The sequence below is a fragment of the Glossina fuscipes genome, unplaced genomic scaffold (assembly GCF_014805625.2).
Source record: "Glossina fuscipes isolate IAEA_lab_2018 unplaced genomic scaffold, Yale_Gfus_2 59, whole genome shotgun sequence".
NCBI classification, from domain to species: Eukaryota; Metazoa; Arthropoda; class Insecta; order Diptera; family Glossinidae; genus Glossina; species Glossina fuscipes.
Genome location: NW_023998431.1, coordinates 1,896,634 through 1,915,870, shown reverse-complemented (window position 1 = coordinate 1,915,870; position 19,237 = coordinate 1,896,634). Strand labels below are relative to the sequence as shown.

Genomic DNA, 19,237 nt, shown 5'->3' with positions numbered 1-19,237 from the left:
CATAATAAAGAAAAACCTCTACTTTAAGTAGAACTTTCTGCTTCTTCTTCTATGTTCAGAAAATGGCCTATAGTTGGACAAAAGAATTGTACACTTTGTTTTGAAACGAAAAACTTAAGTAAGTGTTTAATGCGCTCTACATTGGAATGCTGCTCACGTGTCATATAACTATCGTTGCACAGTGAGTGCGCGGCAAGACGAAAATCCCGTATCTTTACAACAAAAGCTTACGAAACCATATGGATGGATAAAGCTCATGTTTTCACATCACTTGGCGAAAGTGAAAAGGAAAATTTTGTTCACTTTCGCAAGCAACAAGTACGCGATAATATCTTTCCGATGTTGGATATAAAAATATACTTCTTTATCCATTGTTCGTTCGTGTCGATATATTCAAAAAATATGGGCGATTTTCCTCTTAATAATATGTACGTTTCGAATATCAGTAGTAAGAGTTTGCAGACGATAGAGAAGACTGCAATGATGATTATACTCAGCAGATGTACAACTATAGCTTTGCCCACTTTAGCAAAGTGACCTCCCACAAAAAGCTTCACTATTGTCGTTTAGGTTAATCAGCTAAGGGCTGTATATATACATATATAGTAGTTCTGATTTAGGAATTGATGATTTCTTTTTTTTCTCTTGTAAGTGCAAGAATAAAATTGCGTAAACAATGTGATTTTCTATATCCGAAGATGCAGCTGAGATATATAAAATCCATGCCGGTGGAAATTTCTGATTTTTTATAAAAACTTTTGAAATTATGGAATTTCACTTCGAAATCAAAAGAATATTTAAAAAAAACTATGCAAAAAAGTTTTTATAGTGGAATTGTCGAACGATATTAGAAATCCTTCAGAGATATGATTGGAATAAAAATTCGAAACAACTCAATAAAATTTCAAGAATGATTTCGATGTAGTTATGCTATTTGTCGTGTCATCTTCGTTCAAGTCTGAGTGCATAATCAATAACTAATGATTAAAGATGATCTGAAATGCATAATTACTAAGGAAGACACATGAATTTACAATTACGATCCAGACACATCCTAAAAACGTAAACGAATACCATGCCAAAGGTAAACCGATGGCCAGGAAAGCATATCATAACAAGTTAAAAATCAATTTCATGTTCAGTGGTTCTTTCGTCGTGGATTGTATTTGCTTAAGAAGACTTTGTAAAATCCCCATTCCTGTTTGGAACACCGTATTGAAACTATCAAAGATTTAGTCGATAAATTACAAACCATACAAAGTTGAAAGTTCGAAAGTTTCATTGGAACGCATTATGACCATCTGTAATAAGAAATTTTCTATGATATTTATAATTTTTTCCATCTTTGCGTTCGCGCTATACGAAACTCGACCCACTCTACTAGAGCACCTACAATAGTCTTGTTTAATATAAATTGAATTTAAATGGACATTTAATGGATTTTTTTTTGGTATTTGATATGCCATCACGGCTTAAACCATAAATCAACTCAAAGAAATTGTTTATGATGAAATTTCGAATGGTGCAAAATAGAAATGAGATAATTGAAATGAAAACGTTTTTGTTTTCTTAATAGTTGTAGCTACTCTTCGATGCATTTAATTGACCTATATATAAATATATACATACACACACGTAAACATATACACGCGCATATATATATATATATATTATAGGAGTTTGGCAACTGAAATTGTATAAAATGCTTCAATAAGACAAGACTTGCTGTCTATTGTATCAATTCAAATGCATATTGCACCGTTTATGGCTATTAGAGAATCAGAAAAGTTCCCCAGCAACATACAAATGAATGAAAAACTGCAGAAAAACGATTAGTTAGGCAACTGAATATGGTTGATGTTAGTTCGATATGAATGCAGTTATCGTTAATGAGTTATTACAAATATATTATGCTTTCTTCGAACACTACAGCTTCACTTATTCACTCCTTTTTCCAGTTTAGTAGAATGTTTGCTTTCAATTTTGCCCACTAAACGCATTCGGCTCTCAGGCACGTTTAAAATGCCATTTTTCCTATACATTTATAAAAAAAAAAAAAAAAAAAAAAAAACCAAATTATATTCGGGCGTGCCTGGGGTAGATTCGTTAAAAAGATACCGAAAAAAAACAAAATGAAATTTCGATACTCTACATTGTTGAGCGGGCATGGTCCATTTTTTTCCCATTTTTGTACAGATATTGCTTACAATAGACGATTATGAGCAAAAATCCATTTTTTTTTTTGCTTTAGAAAATATAGGATTTCGCAGTTTATGTTGTACTACGAAGTTGCTTGCAATAGTTTTCAAAGTTTTTGCCAGATATTAAGCCGTTGCGATCTTTGTTGGAACTTTGTTACTTTGGAACTTTGTGGGGTGAAAGTTGGAACGACGGAAGGACATATGTAGATCGAGTCAGTATTTGATAGTAATGAACAACGTGTTAGATTTCCGAAGTCTCTCTCTGTGCGTTGTAGAGGTTTTAACGAAAGAGTTAGATCGAATATTCTGTGATATTGAACGTGCGTGACCGCATGGAACATGCATCTAAGCTTTTATCGTCGTATGCCGCATGGTTTAAAAAAAACTCCATTTTTTTTTTTTTTTATATTTTGTCAACAGAGAAATGGTCTCAGGTTACTTTGCGCTATGAGCATTTCCTTGAGATTTTTTGCATCCTAAACTCAAATTTCGTGTGTAAAATTGAGGCACATACCAGGCCTCCCATCCTTCTAAATAGCACGTAGTGTAACTGTTGGGATTGTATTGCGATTATATGTAACAAAGTTTTCAACGATTTTTTAGTAGCAGTAAGGCGTTCTTTATTTCAGAGATTATTGCTCATTATTAGTCACTATATTTTCTAATCTTTCTGCGAGCACTCACCAATTTCATGTTGAAAGAGTAATTTCCCAACTGAGGCCATTCACGAAGATATCTGCTTTTTTGGTTTTATTTATTAACATGAGCTGACAAAATTAATTAATGTAATCTATGTGCGTCCGTGGATATATATGTGTGTGTATATATATATGTGTGTGTGTGAGAATGTGTAGATGGAGATATATATAAAAGATGAAATAAATCTCTTATTATTATTTCTATTGATTTCGTTCCCATTAATAACTCAATGGAACCAAGAAATCAATTCGATCAGTTTAACTGATTTTCCTTTAGCGAAAGTGGTCGAAGTGTGTTTAAAGAAAAAAATACATTTTCTTCACATAAATTTTTGCTTTTCTTAGTTATTTGTTCTTTTATTTGTAATGAATTTCCTTAATCGACATAACAACTTCCTCGGCTAATACCAAGATAACAAGAGATTGCAATGGTTATCTTATACGTCTGTTATACAAGGATTGGGTGGGCAAGAATGAAATTTGTAATAAATAATATTGTCAAGTTTTAACGGTTTATTGTTTGAAAATAACTTAACACACACCACTTGGGCTATAAAGTTATTTCAAGTTTGTCCAGATGTATGCAACACCAAGAAGAGCTTGAGTTAAACACACTTGTTGTGTGTTGTACCCTTCGATTCAAGATTATTGGCTGTGCGTCCGTTCCTCATGTTTCCTTGTATTCAAGCTAGACGTAGCAATTTTTAACGCATTTTAATGAAACTGGGTACACTGTTCCGTTTTGGCCCAAGACTCAACGTTAATGAAAATGGTTCGCATCGAATTACTTTTTCTATAACTTCTCATATAACGCCTTATTTTGCGATAACAACTCTCGCTAGCTGTAGGGTGTCTTCTAAATTTTTTTCGTTGGCTCTAGTGCTATTACGCAATAGACAGTCTCAAGTTGGTTCGCGAAATCTCGCACAAATGAGCCACGCGATTGCCCAGAATCAAAAGTCAGTAAGAATGAAATAAACATCACCGCTGAGTCTGACATATCTCAAGCAAACAGCGTTAAGGGGTAACACTGCTATAAAGTTTTTACGAAAATCTATTGTTGTTTTTATTGGCTTAATAGAAGCTCTGAACTTCCTAAAATGCATGGGAAAGTATTTAAAAGTTTGATCATGCATGATCATGAATGAAATGCCATTCAAGCGCCAATAAAGTTTTGCACGCAGCGACAGACATTCTTGTGTGCAATTTTAATGATGGCGTCAAATTATTTAAGTTTGGAAATCAATTTTTGCATTAAGTCCGATACTAAGCAAATCAATTATGCTGTGGTCTTTGACAGATGCACGTTGCAGCACTTGGAAGGACAGGAATGGAGGGGAATAAAAAAAACTATTGAAATAAAAAGAGATATCCGCACTATATCCTACAACTTGAAATACTTCCTAAAAACGTCTCGCAGCATAATTTTAACAATATACACTTTTTTCCTCACCCGAATTCTTTACAGCATCTTTAAATTTCTATTTTGCTATTTTCTGCAGAATTACGTAGAATTTTTTTTTAAGTTTATTCAAAGATTTTTTATTAATAAGAGAGTGCCACGTTTTTGTTCGAGAATCGGAATTCTTCATTCAAAGTCGTGTCAATTACGCAAAATCCATTATTTCTAAAAAGTCCTACGTGACTCTCTAGATATAGGAATGTAGAATTAAATGATTTTTCTTTTAAATTCAAATTTGTTACACTGCCTGCCATGGGAATGGCATCGGTATTGCCATTTTTAAATGTGCTCTCAAAATAATTTTTTCCTTAGAATATTTGAAGGAATGCGCAACAATCTCCTCAAATATCATTATTCTATTAAGTTTCGTCCAATTGATAAAAAAAATTGTCAGAAAACCCCTTGTTTCTTTAGGACTGCCATAGTGATGTTATCACTCAACTCGTTTAGCTCAAACCGTTTTGATATGATATATCCATAACTAAATTAATATTCTCATTGCTTAGTATATTTATGTTAGATGTGGAAATAAATTCTTTCTGCTGAAATCTAGATAACCTAGACGTCAATCTTAAAACGATGTAAGTTTCATTTGTTTGCAAACGATCATTCAATGTATATCAAGGCCGAAGGCACTGCGTTTCTCTGTGTTTTCAAATGAATTAATGTGGAAATATTTGAAAATGCAGCTAAAGCTGCGGAAATGAATAAGCTGGCTTGGAATGGAAATGTACTAAGGCACGAAACAATTCAAAAGCAGTATGCGAGATTTTAGGCAAAAAATAGTAATCGTGAAAGCAGTGAAAATTCGCCTACGTCCATCCATCTGCCGAAAAAACAAGTAGGGAAATAATTTTTAGCTTACTTCGCGAGTTTTTATCGCACCCAGACCTGAAACTTCCCGAATATCAACTAATCAGGTTAATGCAGTCATATTTAGCAGGTCAACTATTCGCAGAAGTTGAAGATGTCCGAAAATAGATCGATGAATATTTCATTTCGGAACCAAGAAATTCTCACCGCAGGCACATTCGTAAATAATGATGGTGCAAGTATATTTTAAATAAAATTGAATTTTATCAAAAAAACGGAACGAATTTATTTTCACATCTTTCACATTTTTTTTCGTGTAGATCGTTATGAAATATTTCGATAAGCGATTACATGCTCTTCTCTTTGATGATCTTCTGTTTGAATTTCGGAATGCGCGATATATGAAATTGGAAATTAAGCAATAAGCATCTTTTATTTCTGTCCATGGTTAAGGGTAGTTTTCACACACCTACATGCACGTGTAAGCACGTGTGTGCACGTACATGTGTAAATACGCACTAAACTTAATAAATTATTACTCATCAAACTGATTTAACCCACTCACTTTAAATGATAGACAGCTGGCTGCAACACGAGACATTTGAAAAAAAAAAAAAAAAAAAATGAATAAAAACTTTTTTTTTTCTCTGCCTTTCGCAAATTAACAACAATAGCACACAATATGCTTTCAATTAACGAATGTTTTATAAAAAGGTAAATATAAAAAAACCGAACAATTACAAAAATTAGTAAAAAAAAAAAAAAAAAAAAAAATAGTTAAAAATAGGGAAAAAATTATTTTAGTGAACTTTGGCCGAATTTTTTTTTCACTCAGAGGCAAACTTTTTATTTTTATTATGTACAATTAATCGTTTTTATAAATAAATAAGTCGAGGAATGCGATTTTCTTCTTCTTCTTAATAAGTTGACTCTGTTCCGATGTGATTAGGACATTGAAATACGAGAAACCGATCAAATATTGTAACCATGCGCGAGCGTATTCTTAACGATTGCCGATTACATCTTCCTTTCAAGAGGTATACATATGATGGCCTAGTTTTGAACTAAACATGCTCTCTATATGTATTGAGTTAAGAAATGGAGTGCAAATATCATTACCTGTGTCGGAATGTTCCTAGCATACCAGTAGGCGGGAAAAATTAGACTAATCATCTAATATATCCTATGGAATATTATCGGTTTTTAGTTGATTCGCTTTTCCCATTAAGCCCTAAGACACATTATTCACATTACATTTCGTAGCAAATTTTTCTTGGCCGTGAGACGTAATAATCTCGTTAGACTAGCTTTTGGCGAATTATACGCTCTAATGTGATTGCAATCCTTGTTGATGGGGTATAAAAATTATAATTTGTAAAGCCGTTAATTAAAATGGAATCAAATGTCTAGAGACGCTGTCTTCTGTTTGTCTGGCTTGGCTGCGTTGATTATTTGACTAGCAAATCGTTAATGTATTTTATATCTGCGATATACACAGAAAATTTTGGGTTTGTTTAGGTTTGGGGTTTTTTTTTTTTTTTTTTGTTTATCGTAAGTACTGGTTGATATTTTTTATTGTTGTTGTTGTATAACGTACCATGATACTTATAGACAGTCATAATTATGGCCATGGCTTTAATGTCTGCAATACTTGGTGGTTTGCATGATCATACTGTTGTTATTGTTAAGCTACAATTAAATTTTGCAACAGCTACAAATAGTAGCAACAAAAAAGAAAACTTAATTTTTTGTATAACGTGATATTTAACGGATAATTTTTTCTTTTTTCCTTTTTTTTTTTTTTTTTTTGTACAAAGTAATCAAAAGCAATATCAACGTATTAGAGTTTTATAGGTTTATGGGACATGTGCCAGTTATTTTTGTCGCATTTGTGATTGTGTGTGTGCGCGTAAGAAAGGAGATGAACGTTAAAGCGAAAAAGATTTTATTTCATTGAATGACATTATGTTCTCAATTGGTGGAGAGAACCAGTTTCAATTAGAAAGAATCCTAATTGTTACTTTTTTCGCATTCGTTCCGTTAAACTTGTTTCTATCAAAACGAACGAATACATGTTGTATTGGAAATGGTCGAAATATATTGCGTTATTATATTATCATTATTATTATTGCTTAGTAAAGCAAAGAAAAAGAAAAACTAAAACAACTTAACTTCAAACGAAATGCCATGATCTTGATTCGTGTGTTAAAGGCAGACAGGTTCAATGTGCTTGCTTGCCAATTGGCCACTAAAAACCTAAGCACCAAAAACACATTTGCCAACACAATCTATATACATATATATAAAAACAAAAAAGAAATAAATATATAAATGAAATACATAATAAACATATATATTTTTGGTTCGCGCACAGTTAACCCATTGTGTGTCTATGGCGTTAAATGCGCTCACTTCACTAATTATTAATTTTAAAACTTTTTACACGAATATATATCACAAAATTGGCTTTGGAATAGAGTCTTAACACATTCCAAAATGATCGTGTGCCAAATACCGTTAAGCCGTTTGTCAGACTAAGAACTCCTCTAAACTTATACTTATACACTTCGACGGTCAAACTGCTCTAAAAGCAATGAAAGGGCTGCGTTCTAAGCTTATGTTGGAGTGCCTTAAAACACTGAATAAGTTAGGGGAATGCAATGAGGTTCACCTATCTTGGGTACTCGGACATTCATCGGCATGGAAGGCAATGAAAGGGCTGACTGTCTAGTCATGATGGCCCAGAATCTTTCTGCCTGTGTCATACTAAGGAGCCATATCGAGAAGGTGGTATCGAAATGGGCACAGAGGAAATCAGTAAGCCGTTGAAAACAAAGTGTAGGACAACGGCAAGCTCATCAAGACTCATCAAATCCTTCGGCAAAGCATACAAGCTACTAAGCGTATGAAGGAGCCACATACGTCTCGTACCTGGTTTGTACATGGGTCATAACTCCCTCTGGTTTCACCCAAAAAATATTGATATCTATGATATCGATTCACGCAATTTCTGTGAGGTCGCGAAGTAAACGTTCCATTGTGTGCTATGCGAATGAGCGGCCATTTGAAGGATCGGGTACAAGATGCTTGGTGCGTGGCGTTTGCGAGCCTAGGAAGGGGGCGGAAGGTGGCGGAAGGCGGCGGATAAGGATCGTAACCCTGGAAGGCTACGGGCACAAGCGAGTATAATAGATCTTTTTAGATCCCAGCACGGACTATTCACCACTTTACGTTACGTTATATTCTCTCAGTAAGCTTGGGATTCTGAGGCGCTTTGTCTAGTCAACACGTCAAAATGCCGAGCTACGTTAGAGTTCTCGAAGTCGGTAAAATTGAGAAAATGGTTGTTCAATTTTTGGATGTATATATTTCTACATCAATGTAACGAGTCCAATTTTGAAATGTTATTGATCTATCCAATCTCTACTCCAGCTCCAAATTAGAAAGCATGGAATGTGCCGGCATATTCTCCGCAAAAACCTACGGTACATAGCGGATATTGGAATTGTAAAAAAGTTTCGGATAAAAATGATTCCAATATATCTGTCTGTACATCTGTCCTAGGAGCGAACAAAAAATGTCTGTTTGTCTTGTAGTTAAGTTTTATTATCTACCCATCACGTTAAACCAATATTTAGGATTTGTAATATATTTACGGTGACGTCTTGGATGACAGTCCTGGATAATATTTTCATCAAGCTTTAGAGTAATATTTAGCATCGGTTGTACCTAACACTGTGTCTGTTAGACTGTCCGTACTGAACATAGTAGCGATGGTACCGATAGTAGCGGACAATCTCAATAAGTATCAGTTCTTTATTATAGCGGTAAATAAGTTAATAATTCATTCATGCATCATAATGTTTGATTGTTTATTGTTTAGTTCACTTCGTATATTGGTAAGCATTCCCACAACAAACGACAAAGAGATGGGTGGACAAATAAGTGAAAGATCAGCAAAGCCGACATGGGTTTTTATTTATTTATGGTTTATTGAGAGTGTATATCGATGAATGCTTTCGAATAGTGGTAGCATAAACATTGCTGAAAATGGCCGATAATCAGGATTGACATTAAAGATTTCTTACTTGTTTCGTTTTCTCGGACAATTCTCTAAAATCTTTCAAACCAGCACAGAAACTTTCTTGCGCTTGCTAGTCGAAATCTGGACATCTGCCGGCGAAGGGAAATAAATGACTTTCTCGTATACTACGTGATATATGGAATCGATAATTATTGTGAAACGAAACCATTTTCACGTAAAACGCTTATGTGACGTGCGAAATTTTTGATCAAAGGCCGGGCAGAATCCATAGGTGATCCATAGGTTGAACATATAATAAAAAAATTTTTTCTCTTTTTTCCAATGTTAAACATTTAATTGTTGGAAGCATATTATAGCTTGTGTTCCGCTACTAGCTGACAAAATGAATTAACTCTACCCATGTAAAGAACTAAACGTTCTTGTTCTTGAAATTCTTGTATTTTAAAGTAGGCGTTCCAAAATTAACCCAACGTCTTACACCCCAGCAATTCGCACTGCCCGCTCAATAGTCTCTGATGCGGTATTGTGGACATGACGATTACAACGAGAAAACTAACATATTTATCTATTTTATAGTAATTGATATACGAATGCAAAGAGCAAAAATTGGAATAAATAATGATTAAAATTATTCCATGTGCACACATGCTTGGGGAAATAATTTTAATTTAAATTTAAAACAAATTAGAAAGCTGTCTTTCATTTAGAGAGAATTTTGAATGCCATTCATTCGAAGTTATTAAGTCTTGACGTCTGAGTCATTTAAAAAAAGACACACATACACACACACACACACACACACACACACACACACACACACACACACATACACACACACACATACACATACATAATCAAGCCATAGGCTATAGCCTAAATTTGCAGCAAACACTTCAGATATTAAAAAATTTTATGTTGTTCATCTACACAGTACATATCTAGAATAATTAGTAGTTGATAAGTAATTAGTGGTATATAGTTGTACGGCAGATTTTGATATATATATATATATGCCGCATCTAATATACCGAGAAAGCCTGTATTCTACGACAGGTGAAAACACGCAGATGAGATCGATCGATAATTAATTTAGTTAACCTATGGTTTGTTCATGAAACGACCACAATGGACCACAAAGGATGGACAAAAGGAATTGCTTATCAAACGCATCCAAACCAGTTAAATACAAACGGAAAGGCCGCCTCTCGTCATACTACTACTTCTCTCAATTTATTCTACGGGCAAAAGACAAAAAGTAGGTGAAAAAGTGAAAAATTGAGTTCGTAAGGGATTTGCCGTAAAGCAGAAAATGTTCAATTGTGTTGGTAACCGAAAATAACCTGAAAGATGACATGCAATGAATAGTTAACGGTAGCTATTCAAAAAATGAACAACTTTGGAAATCATTACACCTAGGATACAACGTAAAGTTGTACGATCACTTGACATATTTCCTGCAAAATTTGATTAACTCAAGACCCTCCCCTAAAATCGTATATTTTCATATAAAACACCATAGACCTTAATTATTTTTATCAAGTGTTTTAAAAACGAAGAAAAAATGAATCAAAGTTCAAGCCATAGTCGCATGCGGCAGTTTAGTAAACTGCATTTAAAAATTCGACCTTAAGGCTTACAGTAAGTTATTTGATTGCTTAAATCAGCTTACTTAGTTTTGTTTCTATTTTCGGAAGTAGCTTTGAACATCGAAGAAAATATTTCCACGGAATATGTACATGGCAAAGCAGCGATGTCAACGCAGAACAGTTTATAAAGATAACCAGATTCGATTTCACAATTCTTACCCTAGTTGCCATTTGCCTACAAACATGTCTTTGTATCATAATTTCCTGAAATACTTTACATAATAACTTAAGATAATCAAACCATTATCTACTTAATGAAACATAGAAAGTTAACGCAATCAAATTTTTACATATACGTAAGAAATATTAATAACTAATAGATTTTAACTAAACCTTTTCGAATTGAACCAATTTTGTAAGGATTTTTTTAATAAATTTGATAAAAGTGAAAAGAAATGTTTAATTTTATAATTTAAAATTAAAATCTTGCTTTATATTCTCGATTAAAAAGTAAATTTCGAATCATTGCCCCGATAAGCGAGTAGACAGACAGACGGAAAATGTTGAATCGATTTCGCAATTAATGCTATATAAGAATATTTATAGAATTTTTTTTTTTTTTTTAATATTCATTAAACTCGTTTACCGTACGGCCTTTGCAATATAATTGCGGTGTTTTGATCGCACTCTATATGTATAAAATTTACGCGGAATTAACATTTCTAAATTGACTTCCCTTCCACAAAACGTAGATTGTTTTTTAACACTAGAATAGCCGAGGGTTGATAATCGAGACTAAAAGGGATCATCAAATGAGTCCCCCTTCCTTGTCGGATTTCCATTGTCGCAGAAATGAAGATAGAAAGCTAAAACTTGGCGCAAGCATGTCTTGATCGATCAAAGATCTAAGTTTAAGAAGTGGTTTTGATGTGTCCGCATATACGGCCACCATAAGTTCGAAATATAGACAACCGTGTTTTCTTCTGTAACTTGAAAGGCCGTGAAGAGAATTCGGAAATTCCACTACACAAATGTTTGTCAAAATCACTTACCGAAAATGTTCGGTTTACTAATACAATTCACAATTAACCTTAAAATTTTCGTTTCAATTTATTTCCGATTGATATATAATTGCGTAAAGAATGTACTAATAAGCGTTCGAATGAATTCGAGCTAAATTGGAATTAAAATTTTATCGTTAATTATGGGCGTGTTAGCCAACCGATCGCAAGCAATTAAAAGCATTTAAAAGGAACATACGCGAGAGTGCTAAAGCTAAAGAAAACTCTACCCCTCTTAATAAGGGGCAAAGAATTAAGTTCGCTAGGTAAGCTATTATACTAACATTTATTTGTTTTTTTTGTAAATCAATATTGCTTTCTGAGTAAGGAAAAGTTCTTCCAACTTCTTCTAAAAGCCGATAGCCTTATAGATTTAGCGCCTATCAGTTTTTAGTTTTTGAATTTATGTCTCTGGCTGCAGTTATTTTTTTTTCTAGTCTAGTTTTTTTTTCTGTGACATGTTCCATATCTTTAATAACTCTCTCTTAGCTCGCTCTTCATGTTTTATAACAATACACACTTGTTTTTTGTTTACTCTCTTGGCATGATTGTTTTCATGTATTAAGCAGAAACCAGACATCACTTGCAAATTTTGGATAAGTTATAGGGAGCTTCTTGTATCAATTCTATCTCCGTGAAGAACAACGAAACTGTTAATAGAACGGTTTTTATGAGTCTGCTTTGATCTTAACAACGAATGCGGCTGATTTGTAATTTGCAAGGACGTCTCTTTTAAGAAGTAAAAAGGCGAAGGAAGGAGATGGAGTTAGTAGATAGGAAAAAACTTAAGGCTTTCACAAGGAATAGGAAAGCTGCATCCGGCTTAAGCTCAGCTAATTTTTGGCTATCCATTTTATATACGCGCTGCTATCACTCGGTCAATGAAACAATACTTTGATAGGCCTGCGAAATTTCCTAATCACTTGAAGGTATTAAGTTTTTAGATCTGCTTGAGTGGCCGAGTAGGCAAGAGTCTCGACCAGCAACTCAGTGGTCGTGCATTCAAATCTCCAGTGCGGTAGAGTTTTTAATAAAGTCGAAAGCCTTTAGATATGTTAGTGCTTTAAGACTTTAGCCTTATAATTCATTCTCTCGCTAAACTATTAATAATAATAATAATAATAATAATAATAATAATAGATTTTTAAAACTTAACTTTTTCTACTTCGCTTTATTTTAATGTTAATATGCTCATATATATGCAAATAATCTATTTTTTTTTTTGTTTTTTTTCATTTTCTTTCTTATAGAATTACAAAGAGAAAGACTCAGGTAAAGTGGTACTCTATACCACTAGCATGGGTATCATACGTGACACTTATGCGAAATGTTCAAATGTCAAGCAAATATTGCGAACACTGCTGGTGAAATTTGAAGAGCGCGATGTATTCATGAGTTTGGAATATCAACAAGAAATTAAAGAACGCATGCACTCCGATATTATAAAAGTACCTCAACTGTTTGTAGAAGGCCAGCATATAGGGGTAAGTAGTTGTTTGTAATAAAAAAAAAAGAAGAAAAACAAAGAAAGAAAAGCAACCAATGTTTTCAATTTCTTAACAGCGTCTATAATATAAAAGGAAATGTGTATGTGTGCTGAGAAAACTTGATCTGTACGATAAATGCGATGTTAAATAAAAGAAAAAAAAAAAAAAAAAAAAAAAAAAATAGAGAAAAAAACCAGAAAAAATTTCTTAATTAATTAAAATATTTGGAAACTAATCATTTAAATAATTTATCAGTTTTTTTGCACGCATAAGCTTCTTAAGAAATTGCAATCAGTTCCCATAACCTGTCATACTTTATTATAATGTTTTTTAACCAGCTTTTTTGAACAGGAACTGCATAAGTGTAGTGTAAGATTATTAGCAAAATAGTTAAGGCTATTATTATTAAGAAAGCATTTAAAAGACGAATTAACTTATTACATGTCTCCTAATGGTAAAAAGTCGATTTACACCTATTTATGTACCCATCACCGAAGGTTGAGCGGTATATTGGTTTTGTCAAAACGTTTGCAACGCCCATAACGAGACTTCAGAGATCCCACAAAGTACATCCGGCATATTTTCTTGATCATCATCAAATTTTGAATCGATTTAAGCCTGTCCGTCTGGCTGTCTATCCGTCCGCTGTAAACATTTTCAAGGCCGTAAAAATAAAGCTATCGGCTTCAATTTCAGCTGACACATTGAATGGATTTGTGCCCAGGTTGGTATTGAAAATATTCCAAATATGAATAGAACGACAGCTGCCACCTACAGTATCATGTAAACTGAGAATAATCCTGCTGTTCAAGAGGAATAGAAAATTAGATTTATATACTTTGTGGGGTTTTTAAACCTTACTTCTCCGCGTTATAAAGATATTGAAAAACAAATTACATTTTGATACACTGAAATATTGGGTAGGCGTGGTAGATTTTTTTTACATTCTTTTACTATAAACTGGCAGTTGATATGCCAAGTTTCGGCCTTCTACATCAATTGAGCTTTCCAACATATAACCATACGTACACCGACGGATAAATGGACCGATAGTGGCACATTACGGGATCAAGTCAGAATTTTAAAATTACATGCACGTATGCAGTTGTTGTTGCTGATCTCTAATGCATGTTTCTGGGCGCTGGAAGGGGAAGATACCACCAGTAGTTAGCAGTAGGTACGAAAATACCGTTGATCGTTGGGCGCCAATTTTTGAATCAAAAGTACCAAATCGACTATATATTCCTTTTTTGAGAATGGACACAAACACATGCCTTGGAGTTAAGTGACACGCAACCTTCCGTCTGCGAATGAGCACATAATGAAACTAATTCTATATCCGGCAAAGTTACATACTAGCACAATGCAAATGCAAGCTGCCTATGGAATTCGAAATTTGACTTAGCTTAAGAGGAAGCGAGGAGAGAATCCATGGGCTTTTATGGCCATATGATTCAGTTATTTGAAAAATGATGCAATGTTACAACAATCGTTCTGAGATGGCGATTCCTTCAGAATACGAGAATTGAAATTCGAAATAATCATAGTAAGAAAGCACAAATTTGGTTTTTTTTTTCTCTACGATGACCGATCACAACGAAACAGAATAATGTAAAATTTCAAATAGATGCGATATTCCTGAGCACCTGGCAATGTTTGTGTATTATTGTTAATCAAATATTATGGCTTTCTGACACTGTTTATAAATATGATTGCAAGGAAACGAGGCGCTTATATAATTTGCTTGGTATATTTGGTGTATGTACGGATATTGAAGAAAACGTTCTTCTTTATCATAAAGGAAATTTTAATCAAAAATTAATTCAAAAGCCTACGGATCGTTGAACGCAGAAACAGTGTTTCAATAAAATAAATATATTTATATATATATATGTATACATGTGTACATGATATGAATAAGAAAATATTTTTTATTCATAGGTACAAACACAGGATTACCCGACTTGATCAATAAATCTTCATCCATAAGAGCATATAACTCATACATATTTATTAGCATAACATATGTATACATATAAATTTTTATATAAATATGTAAACACAATAAAAATAAACTATGTAATAAGAAAAATTACCCACATACATAATCGTTATGAACGCGTGGGCAAACTAAAACATAATATTCATAAAATTATCATATAAACGAAAACAAAAAAAAAAAAAAAAAATTAAAATCAATTCACGTTTGCACTTCACTTACTACACCTCTTCGAAACTTTCAACATAGAAATTAAACAAAAAAAAAAAAAAAAAATAACCAACGAGTCTGCGAAGATTACATTATCATCTGAAAATATTTGCTCATGCGCAACATGTGATTATTTAAAATATCGTTAAAATATCGCACAGACACCCGACTACTATCACTGAATGCGAAAAGTTAATTTTTGAGTTCAGCGAGAAAAAAAACTTGGAAAAAATTTTCACTTTCCAAAACTAGTCTTTCAATAACACCAACATCATGTAAAGAAAAAACGAAAAATTCATCTTCAACAGCTTCGTTTAAATGCAAGCTAAGTCAAAAAATAATGGTAGAAGCGGGCAAACAAGGGAACGATAATATTTCATCAATGTAACAAGACCTCACCGTCACTATGGCCGGACAGCATATTAAATTATTCCTTGGGTTTGCAATATTTCATAATAGAAAGTAAATGTTTTCAAAATTAATACGCAAACCGAAATCAATTTTCATTTAAATATCTGTCCACGCATTCATCCGTTTATTATTGTATTTCTACAATAGCTTTGACAATAATTGAACTGATTGAACATTTTGAATTTTTGTGAAAATCTAAGGTCACATAGCATTAAGTTCTTAGCATAAAGATAATTAGGCATTTAACCCGCTACTCGTACTCACATGTAAAGCTGCATATATATTATAAGAAGATAAGAAAATTTTCATTTAAAATTCGTTCAGAAGAATAGTTCACTTTTTCTACATATGCATGCTGTCAGAAAAATATCAAACCAAAGGAAAGTTTGTCGTGAGATTCAAAGAAAGAACCACATATACATGTAACCACTTATATGTTCCTAGATTCTCAAGATATCGCTTAAGGGATTAAAGGATATTAAAAAAGAAAAGATGCGAAAATTGCTGAATAGTTCATGAAATATGAACGCATCAGTATGCAAATCTAGATGATTTTCCTTTTTAACAAACAACAAAGCGATAATTCCAACAAAATAGAAGATAAGTAAGGTTGCATTAGGAATCCTACTAACAAATGTAAATGGTTTAACTTTCTTTGGCCTTCTCCAGCCAGCTGTTAATGGACAATGCTTCAAAAACCTCCTAAACGCCATTTTCCAGTGACGGTCGTCCTTGCTCACTATGACATGAATTTGGACGCCTTCGTATAAAACACTGTTAACTTGAACTTCTTCCCACTATTTAGTTTGTTTTCAAATTTAATAGCATTTTATGGCATTTAAATCTAAACATATCTGAACTTTTGTTTGTTTATTCACCAAACAATCCAAAACAAATTATGCGGATAAGTTTGTTCACCCGTCTTGATAGAGTTTGAAACCTCGTGGAATTAAGTTAACACGTTTAGGAGGAGGAATTTGAATTCGGAGATGTGCGTCTTTAAAAATTTCGCATAAGACTCAAGTTTTCCATGAAATGTTCATTTATTTTCTTACTGGGAGCACAAGTTACTGGCTTCAGTCCATCTCAAGTTGCTATACTTGAATGTCAATTCTTCAGATTCTTATTTGCTAATCTAATCTCTTGAAATACTGACAAGTGATTGCAACAATAAATATCATATCGACATATGCGTAAAAAAAAAAAAAAAAAAAAACCATAAAAGATTGGGGAAGCCCCTTGAGGGCATTTTAGAACAAGTGGCCTAAAAAAGAAAAAAAAAACACCGAAATACTGCACTTACGATGAATGGATATAGCGTTAGTCGTTTGCAAATGTCAACGATATGACCATATGAACATTCTACATTTATAAGACTACTTGCCGGTCTATTTCCATTGATTTTTCTTTAACTTTAACAATTTCAAAAATATGGACAAACGACTTCCATAAGTAATGATCCCCTAAAATATCTAAATAAATATATATATTTTATAATTGTATGCGTTACAAATGCAATAGCAAACTTAATAGCATAACGGCAATGTGATAATTCGCATATAAAAAAATAATAATTGGTTGATAACGTTGTCTCAGCTTAACCTGAGTGCCTTTCAGCTCATTAATCATTGTCAATTAAGTCAAGTAAGATGTTTTTATCTTTCTCATCGCACTTCGTTTTAATTGTAGGACGCCGAAACCGTGGAGCGTTTAAATGAATCCGGTGAACTGAGACAATTGCTCAAGCCGTACAAGGTAAGGGAAAGAAACCCCCTATATACAAAATATTCTTGAGAGGCAAGCATACGCATACACATACACACACATATACACGACACACTTTAACATAACGCCACACGAAGCCGGCATCCGAATAAACGCCTAATCACAGACGACGAGGACAGAGAAGATAGGATGATGCAGTAACCATCAAGAATCACTAAAGGTCGATTTCGAGGTGACGCGAAGCGAAAGCTGTTCCTGGATGACTTTGACCCCGATGTAGACACACTGGTTGCCAGTGCTCTGCCACTATGTTCATAATAAAAAAACATACATACATACATGCATACAAATCCCCATAAATACGGTACATACATATATACATATATATGCGTATATCAACTCATATCAGCTTGTATCGAGTCTAAAGATATAATCAAAAAACAAAAAAAAACAATTTAATATATTTTTCTCCTCTTCTTTCTTTTTTTCTTTGCTTTTTTCGAATGTATTTTTTTTTTTTTTTTTTGTTTATGCTTTAAACGAACGCAGTCGATTGCTACGGCCTACACCTGTCAAACATGTGGTGGTTATCGTCTGCTGCCCTGTCCCTCATGCAATGGTTCTAAGAAATCAGTGCACCGAAATCATTTCACCGCCGAATTCGTGGCTCTGAAATGTATGAATTGCGATGAAGTCGGTTTGGTCAAATGTCACAACTGCTAGATGACCATAATAAATGGAAGAAGAAGAACAGCAGATCAAATCTAAAGTAAAAGTAACATATATATATATATATATATGTATATATATATTTATATATATGTACATATAATATACACCACATATACATTGATATGTAATATATAAAATAAATAAAAAATATAAAATTAAATAAAACGAAAAAAAAAAACAAAAACAAACAAAAATGAAAAGCTTGCTACAACACGTAATAACGTAATATTAAAAATTGTGTGTATGTATTTGTCTAAAATTTTTAATTTTCTCCTTCGTATTTGTACGTTTGTTTGTTTGTATGTATGTTTTTTTTTTGATAAGCTTATAATTATTGCTACTAAAGTGCAATTTTCTATTAAGTTAAAAAAGTTTTTGCTTAGACATAAAGAATTTTAAAATATTTATTATTTTTAAACCACGAAAAAAATCGGAACTCCCTACTTCCGATCAGTAAAATAATTGGTTCATAATAAAGCGTGCAATTCTTGAAATAATGAAATATGGAAAACAATTGGAACAATATTTAAACTCTTCTTGGACGAGTACTTTTGTTGATTGAATGTGAGTGTGTCAATGGACCAAACAAGACCGTTTTTCTATTAACATTGATATGAGATAGTTTCAACCTTGAAATCTCTTATAGTTGCTCACAATCATTGAGAGCAATAGTTTATATAATTCTTTTAAACATAATTATAGGCCGATCACGCCCATTTTCAAACTTAATTTTTGTATTAAAATGTAGAATTTTTTAATCAAGTTTCTATCAAGTTTTCATTCTCATTAAATTAAATTTTGAGAGTT

General features: G+C 33.0%; 1 protein-coding gene across 1 annotated transcript in view; it reads left to right on the top strand.

Moving 5' to 3' along the window:
• Positions 1-18,496, top strand: part of LOC119637260 (putative uncharacterized protein DDB_G0282129) — a 39,125-nt gene extending 20,629 nt beyond the window's left edge. The window contains exons 2-4 of the mRNA XM_038033140.1: positions 13,117-13,350; positions 17,663-17,728; positions 18,248-18,496. Of these exons, the coding sequence (XP_037889068.1) occupies positions 13,117-13,350; positions 17,663-17,728; positions 18,248-18,421 (474 nt within the window). The 3' untranslated portion in view covers positions 18,422-18,496. The remainder of the gene's footprint in view (positions 1-13,116; positions 13,351-17,662; positions 17,729-18,247) is intronic.
• Positions 18,497-19,237: the final 741 nt, after the last annotated feature.